Source organism: Phoca vitulina, unplaced genomic scaffold (genome assembly GCF_004348235.1).
Source record: "Phoca vitulina isolate PV1807 unplaced genomic scaffold, GSC_HSeal_1.0 scaffold59, whole genome shotgun sequence".
Taxonomy (NCBI): Eukaryota; Metazoa; Chordata; class Mammalia; order Carnivora; family Phocidae; genus Phoca; species Phoca vitulina.
In genome coordinates this window covers 4,609,465-4,630,441 of record NW_022589762.1, presented here as the reverse complement: position 1 = coordinate 4,630,441, position 20,977 = coordinate 4,609,465, and the positions used below count along the sequence as shown (strand labels likewise).

Sequence of the window (20,977 nt, the reverse complement as noted above, 5' to 3'; positions counted from 1 at the left end):
AGATATCACACACACACCATATACTTACACACCATACACACACACACACATACCACATCACATACTCAGATACTACACACTCACACATGTACCACACATATTACACACTCACACACATTCCGACACACCACACACACTCTCATACTCGCATGCACACATTCACCAAACACACACGTACCACGCACACCACACACACACACCACACACACTGAGGAAACTGCACGCTCTACCCATTCCAGTTTCATCCCTGACTCCCTCCCCAGTAGTCCCACCACTGATGGCTTGAAATACTTTTCATGAGAGTTTGAATATATGCCACCGTGCCAAGCAATATACTATGCCCTTGGACCATAAAAACGGAGAAAAAAATCAAGGAGCCCAAAGTCAGTGGAACTTAACTAGCAGAGAGATGGGAAATGAGAGGGACAGGGCAGGATGCCCTGCGATGTGGGAAGTTAGTGAGAGACTAAGTTGTCCCTGGGTTTGGAGTGGGGGGAAGCTGCCTTTTGTGCCCTCAGACAAAGACAGAAGGGGAGCAGTGGGGAGTAGCGATGACAGGAAGAGAAGTGGGAGAGGGCAGGCGGTTTGGGGATCCAGCCGGGCTGGCTGCCAGGCTTGTGGGCAGATGTGGGACGAGGATTCTGGGGTTGGGGATGGAGAATGAATCCGGGAATGTAAGCAGATGAGGCCAAACCTTGAGAGCCTGCCTGGACCAGAGGAGTTTAAATGCCATCTTGTCAGTGATGAGGAACCCGTGGAGGGTTTTAAACAGGGAAGTGACAGGGTCAAATCTGTCACTCAGGGCAGGAAGACAGGGGAGGCTTTCTGGCGCTGGTCCCAGGATCCTGTGCTGAGAGGACCAGGGTGTGGTGAGAAGGGAGAAAGAACCTCATAACCAACCAACCTCAACTTTCAACATGACCCGTGTTTGCCCATGAACCAGGCCACATTTTATCCCTTGGCTTCCCTCTCTGCCTTCCCACAGCCCAGTGTGTTCCCAGGCTGGCCATTTCTTCCCCTACTGGGATAGGGAAGCTGAAGAGCTCCATCAAAATCTGACTTTTGCTCCTTGTCCTGCTTCTATTCTTGCTGGGACTTGCACCCCTACTTTACACGTCTCTTTAGTGCAAATAATGTGTGTCCTCCTTGTAAAGGACAAGGAGTTAATGATTTCTTTGGAAGTCATCCAGCACAGGATATAACATCTAAGGAAGGACTGGGCGAGAATGACCCCATGAAGCCATCATGTGCATATTCCAGCCCACGGGTGCTGGACATCTTGGTACCAAGACCTCCTGACTTCAAGGAATAAGTGACTTATAGAGGACACCTGCACCCTTATCCTTGTTCAAACCAGTTCCAGGATGCCTAAGAGGACACTTATACCAGACCACAATCCTCAATAAAACCCCAGACCCCAAGCAAAGACGAGACTCTCCTTTTCTTTTCCGAGTCTCCCACATGCTCTGTATCTGCGCTCTCTCTGTATCTTCAATAAACTCTGCTCTCACTTCCTGCTGGCTTGCGTTTGATTTCCATCCTGCACATAGCCAAGGAGCCCCTCTGTGCACTTGGACCCAGCCGGGCTACATCAATCCCATACCTTAAGTCACTAAATCTCAACCACTGATTTTTTTTCCAATTAAATCCAGTGAGCCTTAGGAAACATGGTTTCTCAGGAGGTGGGGGCTTAGGGATTATACACTGCAAACCTCAAGCCAAATAAAATTAGATTTTGTATCATCCACTACTTTGAATTCTCCAGGTCCGAATTTCCTCCATGCACATAAATAGTCAAAGCTAGATGTGGTTTGTGGACTGGGCAGGGGTTAAGAGAAAACCCAGGACTATACAGCACTTTAGAGTTTACAAGTTTCTTCCACGACACCCTCTGTAGATCAACTTCTGTCTGTGGAACTGGAGACTTATGAGCATGAGGACCTCCTCCAGAGCATGGCTGTGAGCAACAGAGCTAGGACTTGTCCAGCCCCCGAATTCCTTTTTTTTTTTTTTAAGATTTTATTTATTTATTTGACAGAGAGAGACACAGCAAAAGAGGGAACACAAGCATGGGGAGTGGGAGAGGGAGAAGCGGGCTTCCCACCGAGCAGGGAGCCCGATGTGGGGCTCGATCCCAGGACCCTAGGATCATGACCTGAGCTGAAGGCAGACGCTTAACGACTGAGCCACCCAGGCGCCCCCAGCCCCCGAATTCTTAAGTCTGGGGCCAGAGTCACTGCGCTTAGATGTGACCATATTGTTTGCCCTCCACTTCCATCTGCTACTTGTCAATCCCAGCCCCCTTTCCACCCCGGATCCTGAACACCTGTGCAGCCCTCCTCCTCCCACCCATTCCCTCAACTTCCTCAGAAGCCCACCTCTCCGCAGGTCTCCTTGTTTGGGAACACTCTGGGGAGCGACACATGAAAGGGAATCTAATCAGAGATCATCAATAGGCAATATTAGCAGAGCCAAATGAAGTCCCCGGCTGGATGAGAGTCAGCCAGCCCTGGCCAGCAGGCAGCCAGGACCTCTAATTCCATTTCCTCTTGGTTATTAACATGATTTTCCAAGAGATAGTCCCATCTCAGGAGAGTCACAGACTAATAAAGTGCAGTCAAGGGCCCAGAGAAGACCTGTATCCATGCCCCCCTCCCGTTTCCTTTGGCTGCTCACTGGCAAAGCCTCCGGGGGGTGTTTCTGCAGTGGGGAGGGACCTTCATTTTCCCTCTTGAGCCATATTTCTCACCCTGACCCTGCCCCCACAAAAAGCCCAGCAGCCCTCCTCCTTTCACTGAAAACTCAGGCACCGGATCTCCTTGGACAGCTCTGAGCCCAGGGTCACGAAATAAGGGCCGTGGAACTGCAGAATGGGAGAGTCAGATTCTTCCAGCCGGCCGTGCGGGCAGGGGAAGGGGGCGCCTGGGGATCATGCCCAGCGAGCACCTTCGTTTCATAGACGAGAACCCCTAGGCCTAGAGGGAACCACACAGGAGGTCCCAAGAACAGGAGCAACCGGTGAAACTGGCAACAGGCAAGAGAGTCATGGCAGCAAGTCATTATCTGCCCCTTCGGCAACTATTTACCCCATGTCTCTGATGGGCCATGGGACTCTACTCAACACTGAAGCACACACATAAGTGAGCTGTAGAACCTTCCCTCCAGGAGACTGCAGTCTCGGGGCTGGGGAGGGGGGCAGCGAACACAAAACCAGATACTGCTAATGGAGCATCGTAAGTGTGGGCACAGAGAGCTGCCCAGGACACAGGGAGCCGAGTGGGGAGGCTCACAGAGGCCAACGTGTCTGAGTCCTGGAGGCGCTCAGAACCCAGCAGAAGTCGGAGCCTTAGCCTGTAATCAGCAATGACAGCGGACATACACCTGTTGACTGCGTCCTCAGCACGGTTCTAATTCCATCCTTCCCATCTTCTTCTGAGAACAGTACCGCCAGGTTACAGGTCAGGGAAACTGAGGCAGGGAGAGGCTAGCTGCCTTTCCTGAGGTTATGCAGCCAGGAGAGGGAGAACTGGGGTCCTAGCTCCAGAGTCCATACTCCAGCGTGGCCCGTGCTCCTCTGCTTCCGGGTGACCGCAGGTCCTGTTAGGTCACTATGGCCAGCTATGAGCTCCCGGTCCAGCGCTGCCCCATGCAGCTGGCGGCCTGGGGCCTGAGTCACGTTTAATGATCTCAGCTTCCCCAAGCCCTGGCCCTGCTCTGACCTCCCAGGGTGTCCCTAATCCAGGCCTCTGCAAATACCACTTGCAGAATTGTTTCCAAGCAACAGGATAGTGTGCCTTTTCTCTTTGGCCCCCCAAAATAAGCATTCCCATCTCCTGCGGGCAGAGGCTCTACGCCCAGAGTCACCCACACATTCTCATCTGGGGCCCTCAGTTCCGAAAACAGGGAGCAGCGCTTATAAGCTGCTGCCATGTGTGCTGCGTGCTGCGTGCGCAGCGCCTGGAGAAAGGTGTTAGTCTCGTCCGCATTTAACAGGGGAAGAATTCACGTAGGAACAAAGACTCCCAGCAACCCAGGGCAGGTCTCAGGGCCACTGGCTGCAAGAGTCAGCCTTCCGCCCCAGGTCTGCTTGTCTCCAAGGCTGGCTGGAGTTCAAGGCATCATCCATGACCATGAAACTTGAGTGGTGAATCTGCGAAGCCTCCGTCTTTGGCTTCAGGCACAATGCTGTATCCAACTGAGCTAACTGACCGTGGCCAGGAAGCAATTGTCATAATATCAGAAACCCATTATGACCCACGAAGCCTCGGAAAGATGCTTCAAGAATCCGTCTGTGAGTTGAAAGCGATGCTGAGCATTATGCGCCCCTGGAAACAGCTGCCTAGGGGTTCGGAGACAGCAGAACCATCCCGAGACGCAGAGCCAGCATCGTACAAACCCTACCTTTCGCCTCCCAGACATTACATCCTCTGAGCCGAGGGGAAGCCATCCTTGTGCGGAAACAGTATGACATGACACCAGAAAGGATAATGCAAATAATCTCAGAGTTGCACAAATTGCCCCTTTGTGGATCCCTGATTGGTGAACAAGGCAACCCTACAATGAAGCAATTTGTATTCAAGCCATTTTCCATAGCAGCATCCCAGAGAAGCCTCAATCTACACCCTCCACTCGTGGCTCCTAGAGGCTCTGCCCAATTTACATTGACCTTGTCTGTGGTCGTCTGTGGTTTTCTGAAGCAGGCAGTGGGTTAAGTCTATTACCAGATTCCAGGGGAAAGGACTGCCAACTTGAGCTCATTAAATTGTGAGCATGCGTGGGGTGCAAATCTTGTCTTGTCACTTTGCTGATTAAACCTTCAGTGGCTTCTCAGTGCCCAAGGCAAATAGCTCCCTGACACGGTGGCTCCCGAGGCTCCTGACCGTGGGCCCTGGCTGTATCTTCTCACTGCTCTCCCCTGGCCCTGGCCTTCGCTCTTCTCTTCTCCTCTTTTCCAAATGTGTCACTCCCTCTGGCCACCTTTGGGCTGGGCCTGGGCATAGATGTTTCCCCATTTCTCCCTCCCTTGCCTTGCCCCTCTGCTTCTGCTTTTGTGAGCTCCTGCTTAAAGTCGTATCTTCAGAGAGGCTCTCTTAAAAAAATTAAAAAAAAAAAAGATTTCTTTATTTCAGAGAGAGAGTGCAACAGGGGGAGGGGCAGAGGGGAGAAAGAGACAAGCAGACTCCCATGAGTGCAGAGCCCCTGTAGGGCTCGATCCTATGACCCTGAGATCATGACCAAGACCTGAGCCAAAATCAAGAGGAGGAGGCTTAACCAGCTGTGCCACCCAGGTGCCCCCAGAGAGGCTCTTACTCCCTCAGCCTCTGCCTTTCCTCTTCCATCATATTATCATTCTTGTCTAGGCTCTGCTCGTCCTGGTTCCTGTACATTCCAGGAGGGCAGACGCATCTGTTTTGCTCACTCCTGTGTTCCCAGTGCCTAGCGTCATGTCTGCTACACGGGAGGGACTCGAGAAATCTCTACAGAAGGGGGGGAAGTTAGGAAAAACTACTTGCTTAGCTCTCCTGGTTCCAACTGGGATGGAACCACAGTCCTTGTGCTGAAGATGAAGTAGCATCCCGTGCTTGATCCGAAAGCCATGCCCAGTCTCCAGACAACAAGTGGCAAGGGTACCCTCTCTTGCCCTCAAATAGATTTCATGTTTCGTGGTGACATGTGGCGGTGTGTGCAACAAAGCATTTCAGCATCTCTGGGTTTTGCTCCTTCCTCCCTGCACTGATGTTCTCTTGGGAGGCTCAATCCTTGCCCTGGGCACAGAGAAGGATCCCTATTTTTCTGTTCTTCTAATGCCTTCTGACTCACAATGCCACAGTGGCACGTGCCTCGGCTACATTAATGACAATTTGTGACACTGGGGAGGTGGCTGGTTATTTCCTATTAAGTGGAGCCAGACAGCTCTCATCTAAGCATTTCTGTGGTTACAGCAATCCAGATGAGGCTCCCAGCCTGGTCCCCCCTCATCCCTCTTGCCAGGCCCAGAGCGTGCTCCTGAGCCATTAACCCGGGCCCTCAAAGAGAATAGGTGCTCTGAGTACACAAACTCAATACATTATTAATCACAACCAAATACCACTAGAGGAAAAGTCTCCTGGGAATAGCAACATGTGTCGGATTCCAGAGTAAAGCGAACATTTTGGATTGCTACTGCTCTTCTCCGCGGGATATGAATCATGCACTAGACATAGACTCTAGGATCGGTCTCAAGGTCACCGGGAAGTCCTTGTGTCTGGAAATGCAGGTGGAGAGAGCCAGAAGTGGGGGTCCTGACCAGGGTGCCCCAGGTGGGGCTACGGCATCTCGCTGATTGAGGATCTTTTCGTTCTAATGGAAGGACACGTGCTGTTGGTGTCAGTCAGTCACTTCCTGCTGGAGGTCTGGGAGATCCCCACAAACCACTTGTGAGGCCTTTAAGAGCTAATGAACAGGAGCCAGTAAGTAGGCCGCTCTGCCCAGGGCTTTTGGCAGAAACCCTACATGTGTGTCACCTACAGTGACCAGCCTGCAGTCCTGGGGCCGCAGCAGCTGCTGACCCTGGCTCTGACAGCAGAGCCTGCCGCCCCCAGGACCTTCAGAGGCCCACAGCACTGGCACCCAGGCATGCTTCTCAATTACGGAGTTGGCATGCAGGGCGGAAATATTATTAAAATAGCAATTGTAACTGGAATTGCGATTGCGCTTTACACATTCCAAACATGCTTTATATTAATCTCATTTCCTCCAGGTCATCTCTTTCTGAGTCTCATGGATGTAGAGTGACTTGCCCAAAGTCACACAGCTAGTAAGCGGCCCCACTGGGGTTTGCCTCAGTCTTTGGCTCCAATCCTCACGGCGTGTGGCAGAATTGTCCAGTGACAGATGCTTCCCTTTGAAGGGGGGACAGCAGGGCCTGGGTCAAGTGACGTAGCATCCAGGGAGTTTCTTCTGGCCAGTTTGCTCTGGCTGCCCCTGAGGCTGAGATGCTAGCTGGAACCTAGTATTTGGGAAAGACCCTTTTCACTTCTGCTATGATAAATGACCTATGGTTAGGATCAAAAAGGGTCCCGGGCCTCCTTGAGTGCTGTCATTCTCTGAAAATGACAGACTAGGTCCTTCTATGGGATTCACAGATAGCATATTTTCCTTTTGTTTCATAGGCTTAATGACTGAGAGATGCTAAGAAGGCTAAAACCTCACCGCCCAGCCTGGCAGGGCTTGTGACACTGAGCTGGGCTCAGACTACGGATGTGGTGGGATGGGGTAGAGTGGGCTGCTGAGGGAGGTGGCTGGGGGACCTCATTTTTCAGTTTGGGGGCAGGAGTGAGCCCAGCGTGCCCAGAGACTGACAACCAGCCAGTGTGGCTGTGAGGGTAGGGACCGTGCCTACTGACTCTGCTGCCTGCCATTGCCTAGCTCAGGGCCAGGAGCCTGTTAAGTAGCTGATAAATGCTTGTTGGCCAAACTTCTGATTGTTGAACGTGTCTGAGCCTGAGCTGAATATGAGCTCGTTGCTTCCCATGGGTTGGGCTCCGGGCAGCCTGGGAGGCTCTAGATGTGGTTAGACAGGTGTGAGGAGATCACCCATCCTCAAGCAGGCTTATCCTGGCAATCCCAAGACCACAAGCCAAGGGTTTGGGGGAAGCCTGTGGAGGCCCGAGGGTCTAAGGCAAGCTGGAGGGCCACATGGGTGGGGTTGTGCTCAGAAGCCCGGTATGCAGGGAGGAGCTCTTCAAGATTCTAGGCAGGGACCCAGAAAAATCTGTCTTCAGGAACAGGGCTCCAGAACCCAAGGTGGGGGCCCTCTGTGCAGTGGCGGGGTGGGGTGGAGAGCGGTGCGAGAACAAGAGAGACTCAAAGATGAAAGATAGGCGATCACCCCATGATCACAGCTGGCCCCTAGGCCGAGGACAGGGTCTTAGCCGGGTGGCTGATCCCAGGCATGAGAATGGGCTGAGATGTCTGGCTTAACTGCACTGTGTTGCAGATGTCCTGATTCAGGCAGGGCCTCGAGGTGGGGCTCCAGCTGTTGTTCCCCGGGGGAGGAAGGCTGTAGAGACAGGGGAGCAGGGAGGGCCTCGCACAGGGGAGACAGCCTCCATGGGGTGGTTTGTACAAGAGTAAGGAAAATGTCAGCCTCTCCCCAGGGGCAGGATAGAGGGACAGGAAGCCGGTAATCCTAGAATGGCTCCTGGACACATTCCATGATATCAAACTGGCCAGCTGTCACCGTCTCCCACCCACACCCCATGCTGTTCAAGAGGATGGGCAGAGAGAGGCCAGTTCCCGCCCCTGGAGCCTGCGTTCTAAAGGCGAAGAGGGACCATGCCTGCAACGACCCTCAGAGTGACTCAGGGAGACAAGCTCAGATAAGACCCCAAAAGAGGCCCCCTGGCTGTAGGTGTGGGGAGAAGTCGGCTGGGAATGGAACGGAGAAGTTCCCCCAAAGAGGAAGAAGAGGACAGGAGTGCCACTAGTAGGTTTGTACAGTCTTTAAGGAAAAAAAAAAAAAGGTAGGGTCAGGGACAGAAGAGGTTTCATAAGTGAAGTCATATTTGCCACGCCTCTGTTGTCATGCCGAGACCCCATCTCACACACCAACTTGGATGCAGAACGTGCTCCAAGCAGATATTGCTTATTTCCCACTGAATCAGAAGGAAATTACAATTCCCATTAGAGCATTCCCGTGGGCAGGAGGAAGGGGCTGCTGTGGAGGTGCTCCTTCCTGCCTCCCCAGGCCTCACCCCTGCAACCCAGGAGCAGAGATGGGAATGGCGCGACAGGGGCTGGAGACCCAGGGCCAGGGCAAGCTGCAGGGGTGACCTTCTTCTCTTCTGGTGGCTGGAGAGGCCTGAAGGACCTCTGGGCCTCCGCTCAGCCCAATCCTGCCCTGTCCCCCAGCGATGTCAGGGATGCCTGCGGGCCCCAAATGCCTGGAGCATCCGGCATGGGGGGTGTCATCATCCTGATTGGGTCCTGCTAATGTACAATTTTACCTCATTGACCATGGATGGAATCCTCCATGAACTTGGCTGGGCTCCCTGCCCAAGGAAAGGCAGAAGGTAGGAGTTCCCCAAGTGCCACCACAGTGAAAAGCCACTAATGCGTTTCCCTCAAATGCCCTCTGGGGGAGCCCCCACCCCCATGTCCTTCTTCAAGCCCCCTTCCCTCTCCTAACACATTCACTGCTGTCCCCTCAAGCTTTTCTGTCCTTCTTGTCTAACATATGGACTACATGATGTTAGCTGTACTTGTCCAGGTACAAGGAGAGGCCTCCAGGCCTGGGTTCAGAGGGACCCGTACGGGCGGTGGAGGGACCACTGGGCAAGACTGAGGTCCCGGCCCAGCTCTGCTACAACCCCACTCCTCCTCCTGGGGCCTCAGTGGGTCCCTGCTACAGAACGAGTGGGGGCGCCTCTGCCCCTAACTCCAGGACTCTGCGGAAGCCAACAAGTACATTATGGAAGGGTAGGGGCCACTGCTGCTGGAGTCGCTCATCATTCTCAAAGGCACTGCCAGCCCCAGGACGCCCCACCTGCAGCCAAGCCAAGTGCTACTCTACCTCCCTCCGTCTGGGGCCCGCTCGGCTCTACCCACCACCTCCAAAGGGCCCTTCTTTCTTCCCAGCACCTGGGGTGTCTCTCCCAGGGGAGATGATGCAGATGAGATCTCCTGTCTCAGAAGCTAAAGAATAACCCAAACCCAAACCAGATCAAAACGCTTCACCATACCTGGCAAAGTACACTGACTTCCATCCTACGGAGATTCAGTTACCACACTTGGATGGAGGCTGCAAGTTTTGCTGACAGGTTTCTAATGGAAAGTATGATTGGCTAGAATTGGAATGCAGGGCAGCCTTCTACTAGCTAGAGGGAAACAAACACAGGCTCCGACGGGCCCAGCATAGCTTTTCTTGGGGCACCTGAGTACTGTTGTGCAGTTTTTGTGCCGGACCAAGGAACAGGGGGGACTCAAATTCACTTTGCCTGCCAAGCAGAGCATCCACAGAGCTATGTGTGCCTTCAGGAGGCCCCTTTTAAAATCCAGGCAAAGAACCCATATCTGCCCACAGAGCCTGTCCCCCTTTCTGAGTGACAGTGGTTCTAAAGAGAATATTTCAGAGCTGATGGGGGCAAGAGATAACATAAAGATGCAGGTGGGTGAAAATGTGGTTCTGAGCCAAGTGGTAGGCACCCAGCTGAGACCCAAATGCTGGTTGGGGGCAGCTTCCGGTGAAATTGCACAGAACTCACAGTGGGAGAGAAGGAAAGAGAGAGAGAGAGAGAGAGGGTCCAGGATTCCACTGACCTCAGAGTATTAGGGCCAGGGGGACTCCAGGGTCACCTAGATACATCATTTTTGGAGGTGTTTGGTTTTGGTCTTGGTTCCTTTTCATTTCTTTCTTTCATTTTTATTTTGAGTAGTAGAATCCTTTTCCCAAAGAAAATTAAAACAGATAAGGGAAGCATTGGGTTGTTTCTTTTTTTAATCTGGGGAGAGGGAAATCCATAGCTCTGCCCACCTTGACCTGGCACCTCCCCCAAGCCCTAGGGCTCCCCAGGACACAATGTGGAAAACATTCACCTAGTCCAGCTCCCTTTCCTCAGTGGTAATAAGGGAAATGATGTGACTTGCCCAAGGTCCACTGAGGCAAGCCTACACCTCCATGGCCCAGGATCTGTTCCTTCCCACACAGCAAAAAGGCAGACCCTCAGGCTCCTTGGCAATGGAATCTTCAAGGCAGCTAGGCCTGGGTTCCTGCCCACAGGTAAGGCCCATGTCTTTCCCTCAGGTGATTGTTCCCAACCACAGAAATCTCTCATCTGGTTCTGCCCTCTCCATGATGGAACCAGAATCTAGAATCTGCAGGGTTGAAGAAGTTGAGGGCACTGGAGATTTACCAACCATGCTGAGGAGGGGGGAGCTGCAGTGAGAATCTGGGGTACCATCCTAGGACCCAGTCTCACTGGGGCTCAGTGGGAAGGCCCCCGTCAAGGTGGGTGAGCTCCTGTTGGTACGGAGGGTGGCAGGCCAGGCCAGCCACTGGCCAGGGGTGAGGGAGCAGGGATGAGACTATGTGCAGTGCTGCACACTTTCAGCACCTCGGACAAGAACAATCTCCCCACTAGCCTTCCACTCAGACCCTGCCCCAGTCTCTCCCCAGGGACCCAGGACCACCATCTCCTGCTTTCTCCGGGCCCTCCCAGCAGGACGCATATCCCGGATTCTCCTGTTTCTGAGCTTGGCCTCCCTCCGGGCTACATGTAGCCTCCTATTCTAGAGCGTTCTTGGTTAGCTCACATCCCCCCACCTCACTGCTAAGTCCCTCTTCCCACCCCCTGAGAGTTTGCAGGGAATATGCCCTTGAACCAGTCATGACTTTCACAGCTGCTTCAACCATGAGTTGCCTTCTGGGATCTGGGAGCAGCATCCATTGCTCCTTGGATCTCCCGTTCCTATGGGGCCTCTGATGTCCTTCCGAGCCCTCCCAGCCCAGAGCACCAGGAACACAGCCAGGCCGTCGATTTGCTCTCATGTGCATTTATTGAGTGCCAACAGAGTGCATGGTACTATGCTCAGGGTTCAGAGCCACAGTCTAGTCAAAAGGAGACCAGAGCTAGTACAGAGAACGTTTCATAGCTGCTTAACATCTGTAAGGGACGGGGAACGGGGAGAACTAATCACAAAACAAATTCCTATTCGAAAGCAACAGAATCTCCTCTGAGAGTAATATATATTCTACGCACACACGCGCACGCACGCACACACACACATACACGCACGCACACACACACACCCTGAATGAACACAGAAATACACCCACGTGGTTGTATATGCATTCATATACAGGTGTTGTGGGTAAAGAAACTAATGGATCCGCTGGAGGCGCGCACACACGCACGCACGCACACGGCACCACGCAGACGGGTAATCTGGCTTATGCTATCAAAGACACTATGTCTCCAGGTTCTAGTGAAGCAATCTGTCCTAGATGCCTGCAGCATGCAAAACTTGGAAGTTCCGGAGATTCACAGTTAAGGAGGACAATGGGTATACGTGTGTACTTTTCCATCCTCGGGGCCCCAGCCACCACACTGGAGATTGCTCTTTGTCTGCGACAACAAAGCCTCGGTGAAGGGCTCCCAGAGCCGAGCTGGGGAGCTGGAGGCTCTCTGTCCTAGTGGCAGGGCCCACGGGAGCCCTGGTGAGTTCACCAATCTTCAAGGCAGAATTTAAAACTCTGGTTTTCAAGTGTGTAGTCCTGCAAACGGTATTCCTTGTTACAGAGCCGCAGATCGAGGGAAGTTTCTCTTCTTGCTCGCTCGCTGCAGCTTCCCACGTGTGCTAACGCATTTTGTAGTCATTAGATACAGATGTTTCACACAGCTGTCCCTTAAAATCCAAATCTACTGTGAAATCGAGGTCTCGCTGCAAAGGAGGAACGAAGGATCCCAGCATTAGTGTGGGAGTGAGCGAGTCGAGCGCCTCCTACTCCTGCGGGCAGGGGGATGGGCAACTACCGTGTTTCTAAGGTTTTCTAGCTAAGGGGTTCCCACGAACAGCCCTCGGGAATCTATTCTGGTGTCTCATTATCCTCACAGGAAGTGCTTTGATTTTGAACCTAAACCCTTCCTGTTATAATATAGAAATGTTCCCTCTGATTTCATCCTGAGAGAAAACAGAGTGGGGTGGTTGAGTCTTGTGTGGCACAACCCTCAAAGCATTCTCTAGACTCTTTCAACACACATGCTTGCACCTGGGGTTACTCAAAAAGAATCACATGATCCCCAACCCACCAGGGCCACTGAAGAAATGTAAACCAAACATCTTCCAGGCCACCAGAAACTGTTATTTCCTGGCTTGGCTTGTTCTAAATGATCTGAAACCCATGGCAACAGCCTCCGTGCTCAAAGCCCCCTGGATGAAGAACTGGAAGCTGTCCTCAAGGCTGAAAGTCCAGAGCGGGGCCTTGAGAAAAATCTATCATCTTTGAGTGGTAAGGGGCCATGGCTGGAGGCCTTCAATGACACCTGGTCAGATCCAAACCCGGCTTTCTACTGCCCCTCCCCCAATACCTTGTCTGGTTGTGCACAAGACACTCGGGCACCTGGGCAAGGGGGTCCTGGCAGCTGCAGGGAGCCAGCTCAATGGGTTCCTTCCTCTCTCTGACCCTGGCCCAGACAGAGACTGCCTCAGCACTCACCACGTTTTTGGCATTTGGCTTCATGGATATGGTCCCATAGATTTCTTCCCCCCTCCGGACAGTGAGGTAATCTTCCAAGTAGAAGACAGTCTGCTTCCAGTGGGTGTAGGGGGCATCGGGGGCTGAGGGGAGAAGAATAGGGGAGGTAGGAAGGAAGGGTCAGAGAAGATATCTCCAGAAGTTCTGAGGCTGAGACCCTGCCTAGAAGTTGCTGGGCTTCTTCTGGGATTCACTGAACCAATACCCAGCACTCTTGCAGGGTCAGTGCCCAGCCCCTATAGCCTGCCGCCAAGCCCCAGAAATCCTCACTCAGCCCCAGTGCTCCTCCTTCCATCGAATTCCCATCTCCTCGGGGCTGCTGATCTTCCAGGGAATCAGAAGAGAAAGATGCTGGTATTACAAGTTCATTCCAAGGGGTGGGATGAATACCCTCTCACCAACTAAACTCATTAATGCAAATGAAACTCAAAATGCTACTGTTTTTAATCAGTTCAACAGAGGGAAGACATTCAGACAGTGTAAGGGGGAGATTTGTAGAGTAGGCCATCCTGGCTCTCCTTAAATGACATTATGTATGCAAATTCCAGAGCTAAACTAGTGTCCCACTGACACCCCCATCCTACACATAGCTTTCCTTGCCACTTCTCTGCCCTAGAACCAAACCTAGTACCCTTGGCCCAAGCCTGCTGTGGGGTTTCAGCAGTGTCCTCCTAACTGGATCAAAAAGAAATGAGGGATGGGGTGCCTGGGTGGCTCAGTCGGTTAAGTGTCCAGCTATTGATTTTGGCTCAGATTATGATCTCGGGGTCCTGAGATCAAGCCCCACATCAGGCTCCGCGCTCTGCAGGGAGTCTGCTTGAGATTCTCTCCCTCCTTCTCCCTCTGCCCCTCCCCCCTCAAATAAATAAATAAATCTTTAAAAAAAGAAATGGGGCATAATTCTCATCCCACAGACCCACCACTGGTTCACAGTGCACTCCTGCAGGATCCAGAGCTGCACCGATGCTGGCGCCTCCCCTGTATTTGCCATTAAATCCCAACCAGCCTCTCTCGACACACTGCACGCTCAAAAGCCAAATGAGGGGTCCTGCTTATGGGCCATCTTCCTCAGCACCAGCTATCTTTGGCATACTCTTCCCTCCCTGTCCAGCAAGCTCTCCCTTCCTCATCCGTCAAGGTCACTTCCTCTGGGAAGCCTTGCCCGACGGCCCACCCTGGGCTTATGCTACCACAATGTCTATCACACTATGGCATAAAGGTCTTTGTCTTTTTTCAGCTGTTTGTTCCTCCATAGGACTGCAACTTCCATGAGGACAGGTGCCCTGCCAGGCTTATTGACTATGACGTCCTTGGTGCCTACCACCACACTTGCTAGATCTGTAAGAGCTGAATAAATGAGCTATGGCAAAAACCCAAAGAGCAGACACTTCGTTATGCTTCAGGGTACCCACAGATGTTCAATTACAGTGGAGGCTTTGAAAACTGTAGGTAGTAGAAGAAGCCATTATAGTAAGTTCCTCTTGGCCCTTTAGGATCTTACCTTTCACCACCTGGATGTAGGACTCCTTAATACTGATTTTCTCTTTGCTTAGGACCAGAGCTAAAGATGAGAAGACTTGGGAGAATATAAGAAGTGCCTTTCCAATACTTCAAAAGCTGTCATATGGAAAGACTTACATGTGGCGTTATATATGGCGTTGGAAACAGAACAAAGGCTAGTCACTGGGAATTACTAGAAGGCAGATTTTTAATTTATCAGGAAAAATCAAGGCTGTTCTGCAATCATCTGAGCTACCTGAGATCCAGCCTTGAGGTGTTCCTACAACAACCACTAATGGGATTTATCATGCGCTGAGCCAGACCAGGTAACCCCTAAGATCTTACAAACCCCAAGACCTATTTAAATGGTAGTGAAGGGTCTGTCTTTCTTCGCCCTTTGCAATGAACTGGCTTGATCAAAGGTTAGTGGTTTGGTTAAAGACTCGTGTAGCCTTCAATGTGTGCATTTAGGAGATCAACACAAACTCAAAGTTATGGTGGGGGAAAAGCAGCCTGAGCACTTGGAAAAGATCAAAGGAGGGTCATGAATGTGCAGTCTATGCCTCTCAGATCCTAGATTCCCAAACACATCCAGCCTTCATGGCCTCTAAGGCATACTGCCGTCTACGGACAAAGTCCACCTGTCCCGGCACCTTCCCCGCCAACTATATCTAAATAAATTGTGTAAAGATAGTCTCTGGTGTGTGCAGAGAATGGCAGCATATGACTGAAAGCACTCTCGCCCCCACTTCCTCCTACACCAGCTCAGACAGGTGTCTCTCTCTCCTGTTCTTAAAGACCTTCAGGCAAGGAGATTCAAGCAGCTTCCTTCTGTCACCTAATCAGATGCCTTAAGAGAGTCCCAGAGATTTTGCTGGCTCAGGGTTGGCAGCCATCAAGCCTAGGTGTGTCTGATGGTTGTCCAAAATATATGCCAGCCTTGTGTTGGAGGAAAGTGATTTTTTTTCCCCTTGCCATCAACATCAAAAGTTTGAGAACCTCCCCCAACATTTCATTTCTGTGATGGGTCCATTAGCTGTGGACTAATTATCTAAACCAGCTTTCACAATACTAATACTCTGTCGGGGTGTCCAGGAGAAACTGACTAAAATTCAGATGTCTTGACTTTACTCCTGGAGACTTGAATTCAGTCATTCTGGGGGACGTGAAGGGGGCATACTTGCCAAGACTTAAAAATCTCCCCCCAGATGTTGTAGACATACAGCATGGCTGAAATCACTGTGCAAACCTACTCTTTTGCATCTAATAACATCTCCAGATGGGCAAGAGTGGAAAGGACATTAAATAGGCAACAACAGGCCCAGTTTCCTGCTTCCACATTGCCATGTGTTTGCACTATGACCCTGGGGCTCATTTGCTATATCTGCAGAATGTGGGGCGTGATATTGATCTCCCCGGGTACTTTGAGGATTAGATGACAAGGGGGAAAGGATGTACTAAGGGTGACCAAATCTCCTGCTGTGCCCAAGACAACTCCAGGTTACTTGTCTTTGTGGCATAACTATGAATAGCTCTCCCTTTCACTATCAGAAGTGTCCTTAATTGAAAGATAAATTATATAGTCACCCTATGACACATTAGGCCAATGTGAGGGTATCACTAAGCCATTATAATATAATAAGCCATTATAATATAATTCCCATATAATCACTATGGAAAGTGGTATATATAATTTTATTTATCCATAATCTATGGTTCTGACCTGCAAAGATGTGCTGCCTCACTCTAGCAGTGTAGAATGTCCTGGGGAAGCATCTAGAAAGGTGCTAGGTGCAAGGGTGAGTACACAACACAGGGCTGTGGATGACACCTAGAGTTCTCATCAGGGAGTAAGTCTTTCCCTCCTTCCCCTGCCCCAACTATAACCTTCAAGATCATGTATGTGACTTTCAGCTTTCCCTGTTATGAAGATATCTTTATACTCTTAATATCCTGACCCCATATGCCAACCTCTCCTTTTCTCCCTCCCTTTCCCAGTCTCTCTGGGCTCTGGATTATGGACAGCTTTTGTTCTATATTTTAAGTGAGTGTGACCAGTACTGCCCCCAGCATGCATTCCTCCATTCAACAGACATCAATTCAGGATGCCTATCATGTGCCAGTTACGGTTCTAAATTTGGGAAACAGCAACCTGTACAGCCTTGCCTCCCTTCACATCCTGCAGCCTCAGCAAGAAGACACTCAGATCGCTGGGTCATCCTCCTGACCAAGGACAAGGGTGCAGAGCTCAGGGGGCTGTGGGAATGAACGGCAAGGGCCCCTCACAAGATTTTTCTTGGTGCTTTCAGAAAGGGAGTGGAATCCTGCTCCCTGTTTCACTTCCCAGTGTCTAAGTGGCTGGTAGCTTTTCCTGAAATTTAGTACTTTTTCTGGCTATCAATTTGCAATTATATTCCCCCGGGGGGTCAGAAGCTTTTTGGAGAATGAAAGACTATGCACCAAGAAGTTTCTTTGACCTGCTACAATGACTCATTGTCACGGGATGGCAAAGCGGGAAGGGGCTGCTAGGCATCTCGGTCCAACCACATCATCTCACAAATAACAAGCCAGAGTCCCAGAAACTAAACTACTCAAAGCCCATCTCCTATGTATGGCCGCCCTACCTGGCTGACTCCTGGAAAAACGAAGACTCCAACCCAGGCCTGCTTCTACTCAAGCAACTGCCCCTCCACGCACTCCAGCTGCCCCAAGGGTCCCAGTTCCCATTTCCTGCCCCCACCCACTGAGGATGTGGCCAAGGTGTAGGGCAGCCATGCCCGCTGGCTGGCACAGCCTGGAACCCTAGGCTCCTGTGCTCATTTTCAACAGCTTCTGCCTGGAGCTGCAGAGAGGAGACTCGAGAGCCATTAACAGGGACTGTCTTCAAGCTGCATGCTACGTGATGTGCTTTCGAGTGGGCCCCCCAGAGCTAGCTGTGGCTGGGCTGAGACAGAAAGCTTGGCGGATAATCGATGGGAAGGGGCCACATACAGCAGGCTACACTCTGCATGAAGTTCGAAAATCGCTGAGACCAAACAATACAGTGTTCTGACATACACATAGATGTGATCAAACTTTTTTAAAATAGCAAGGGGATAAAGAACACAAAATCATTTGGAATGATGTTCATCTAGAGGCAATATGGGGGGGTGTGATGAGATGGGGTGGAGCATCTGTTTAATTATGTGATGAGCTCACAGGGATTAATTATGTGACTGTGAATTAATTTACTTATTAATTATAAATAGTATCATTATAGCCACTAATGTATTTCTGGTTAACACTCATATTCTAATTAGTAATAGTTTATTTCTTGATATTAAATAATGCATTTACATTCTAATAACAATAATACATTTCTTTCCAGTTACTATTGCGTTCTAGTTAATAATACTTTATATACATTCTAGTTACTGAGTTAGTGGTGAGTTCACAGGTGTTCATTATATTAATAAATAAACAAGCAGAAAGTGAACCATGCCTGACCCAATGATGTCATGAACCAGGAATTAGGATTAATCTAATTCTGTGCATCTGAAGTCCTTAAAAACAAAAAGTAAATTTTCTAGGCGGTCAGAGTGCAGAGGGTCTGAAAAGCCCACTGCCAAACCCACACTACCTGGTAGCAAAACCCCCAGTGGACATTCCACAGGTCGCTGAAGAATCAGCTAAACAAATTATTTCCCCTGATCTCTAAACATATGGGGATGCTGCATGGAGAGGGACCTACGTCAGACAGAAGACATAGGCTTTGATGAGAAAAGAGGGCCTATCGTAGTAAGGAGATGGAATTATCTTTCCAGAAAGGCATCAACGGGAGCCAAATTCACAAGCATCTTGTTCAAGCCGTCCTGCACAGGGGCAGTGGTTCTCAGACTGATTTGTGTATCACAATCACCTGGAGGGCCCCACTCCCGAGTTTCTGATTCAGAAGGTCTGGGGTAAGTCTTGAGGATTTGCATTTCTAGCAAGTTCCCACGTGATGCTGAAGCTGCTGGCCACAGACTACACTTTGAGAAGGGAAACGGAAGACTGCAAGACCTCTGGGTGACCTTTGAGACCTGAGTTTCTGGGGTTCTGTGCAAAGAGGAGGCAACATAACACCATAGTTGCAAAAAGACAGACGAGTGAGCTCGGACCTTGATCTAGACCCACGGTCTTTGAGCCTATGAAACACAGTCCTTGTCATTTCTCTCATAGGGACTTGTGAGGAACTACAGTGGGGCTGTGACCACAGAATAGGAAGAAACTGCACCAGTGGGTTGGAGACTTGAATGCTGAGAGCAAACCGTCACCATCCCTCAAGCAGGCTCCTGCTCAGCCCTCCCGCGGCTGCCTTACCCCCTACTGTGAGGCTGAGTCTCACCCATCCTTCAAGGTCCAGGTAAAATCTCCCTTCCCCCTCCAGGCTATTCCTGACCACCAGGAAGACAATCTCACCTGCTGCCCCACTAAGGAAGGTAGTAGCTGAAAATGACCCCAGTTGGGGGGGTCTCTGGTTTTCCCCAAGACAAGGGGCACCAGCACTGGCCTGGATGATGGAGACCAGAAGATTGTGGTCTTGGTGGTCAGGAGACATCAGTTCTGGAAAAAGCCCTTCTGGGAGGGGTTAGATAAATCTCTTGCCCGCTCTGTCCACAGGTAAAAGAGGATCATTGTCACCAAGGCTCAGGAAGTGAATAATCATATCCTCAGATTCTGGTAGAACACATTGACCCCTGCCACATGCACGCTCACTTGCCCCCGACGACGTGCTCCCACTTCCCGGGAGGACTTCACAGGCATGATCAATATGAACATGTTCCCAAGGGCAGGACTCGGATCTTGATATACTCCCTGGACGGAGATTTGTTTAGAACCTACTGCGAGCCAAGCCTACTGTAGACGCCAGCAGGGCAGAGATTCATGAGATGTGACCCCAGCCCATGGGGAGACTGAGAATTGCATAAAAAGAGTGAAAATATTGAATAAACAATGGTACATTTGGCATGGAATCCTGTGTAGTTGTTTCAAAAAAAAAAAAAAATACACTAGCTACGTCTGTGAGTCTGTGGAAGGCTCTCCAAGGTGTATTGTTAAATAAAGACAAGGTGTCAGAGGGCAGCGTGTTTAGTATGAGCTATCCGGTGTTTTAAAAAAGGTGTAGTTTGGATGTGGTACTGTGGTTACATAAGATGCCACCAATGGGCGAGCTAGGTAAAGGGTTCACAGAGCTCTATGTTCTATTTTTGCAACTTTATATGAGAAGTATTTCAAATAAAAAGCGATGTGCTTCTGTACCATTGAAATGTTTGGGAAGGATACAAAAGAAATCATTAACATATGTCTCTGAGGCACAAGGCTGGGATGCAATAGAAAGAGGACTTTTTCCTTGACTTTTTTACCCCTTTTTTTTTACATCACCATGACTGACTGACATAAGCACAGGATATTAGGGAGCTCCAAGAAGGATGCCTAACCTTGACCAGGAGTGAAGGAGGGCATCAAGTAATAACACAGGTGAGAGATGAGGCCTGTGCTGGAGTTGGCCAGGTGAGGGGCGGGGATGGGGGAGGTGTTCGGGCCTGAATTGTGTCCCCCGCAATTCATGGAGGGAGGGTCTGGAGCTGAGGCCCTAAGCCCCTGTCCCTCAGAATATGACTGTATTTGGAGATAGGACATTTAAAGAGGCCTTTAAAATAAGGCCTTTGGGTAGGCCCTAATCCAGTGTGGCTGGTGTCCTTCTAGAAAGAGGAGATTAGGGCACACACAGAGATACCAGGAGCACACACACACAGAGGAAAGTCCATGTGAGGACACAGAGAGCAAGAGGCCACCTGCAAACCAAGGAGAGAGCCTCAGGAAAAACCAAACCTGCCGACACCTTGATCTTCCAGAACTATGAAAAATAAATTTCCGTAGTTTAAGCCACCAGCCTGTAGCACTTTGTTATAGCAGCCCTAGCAGACAAATATGGGAGGAAGGAGATGACAAGAGTCTCTGACAAAAGACCCTCCTGTCCCCATGGTGCACCTGGATGAACAAGGGGTTGGCGTGTGCAGAGACGATGGCCTAGAGACTTAAGAAGCCTTGCTAAGTTCGGGGACTGCAAGGTGTTCGGTGTGACTAGGCTGTGTGTGCAGTGAAGGGACAAGGGAAGAGGGCAAAGCAAAGGAGGGGCAGTGAGAAGCGAGGTGACAGAAGTGGGCTAGGGCCAGGTCATGGAACCCCCATTTACCAAGCTAAGAAATTTGGGGTCATCTG

General features: G+C 50.7%; 1 protein-coding gene across 1 annotated transcript in view; it reads right to left on the bottom strand.

Moving 5' to 3' along the window:
• Positions 1-11,516: 11,516 nt before the first annotated feature.
• Positions 11,517-20,977, bottom strand: part of PRMT8 (protein arginine methyltransferase 8) — a 91,953-nt gene continuing 82,492 nt past the window's right edge. The window contains exons 9-10 of the mRNA XM_032391074.1: positions 13,196-13,317; positions 11,517-12,420 (exon numbers count right to left, since the gene is read on the bottom strand). Coding sequence (XP_032246965.1) covers positions 12,337-12,420; positions 13,196-13,317 — 206 coding nt within the window. The 3' untranslated portion in view covers positions 11,517-12,336. The remainder of the gene's footprint in view (positions 12,421-13,195; positions 13,318-20,977) is intronic.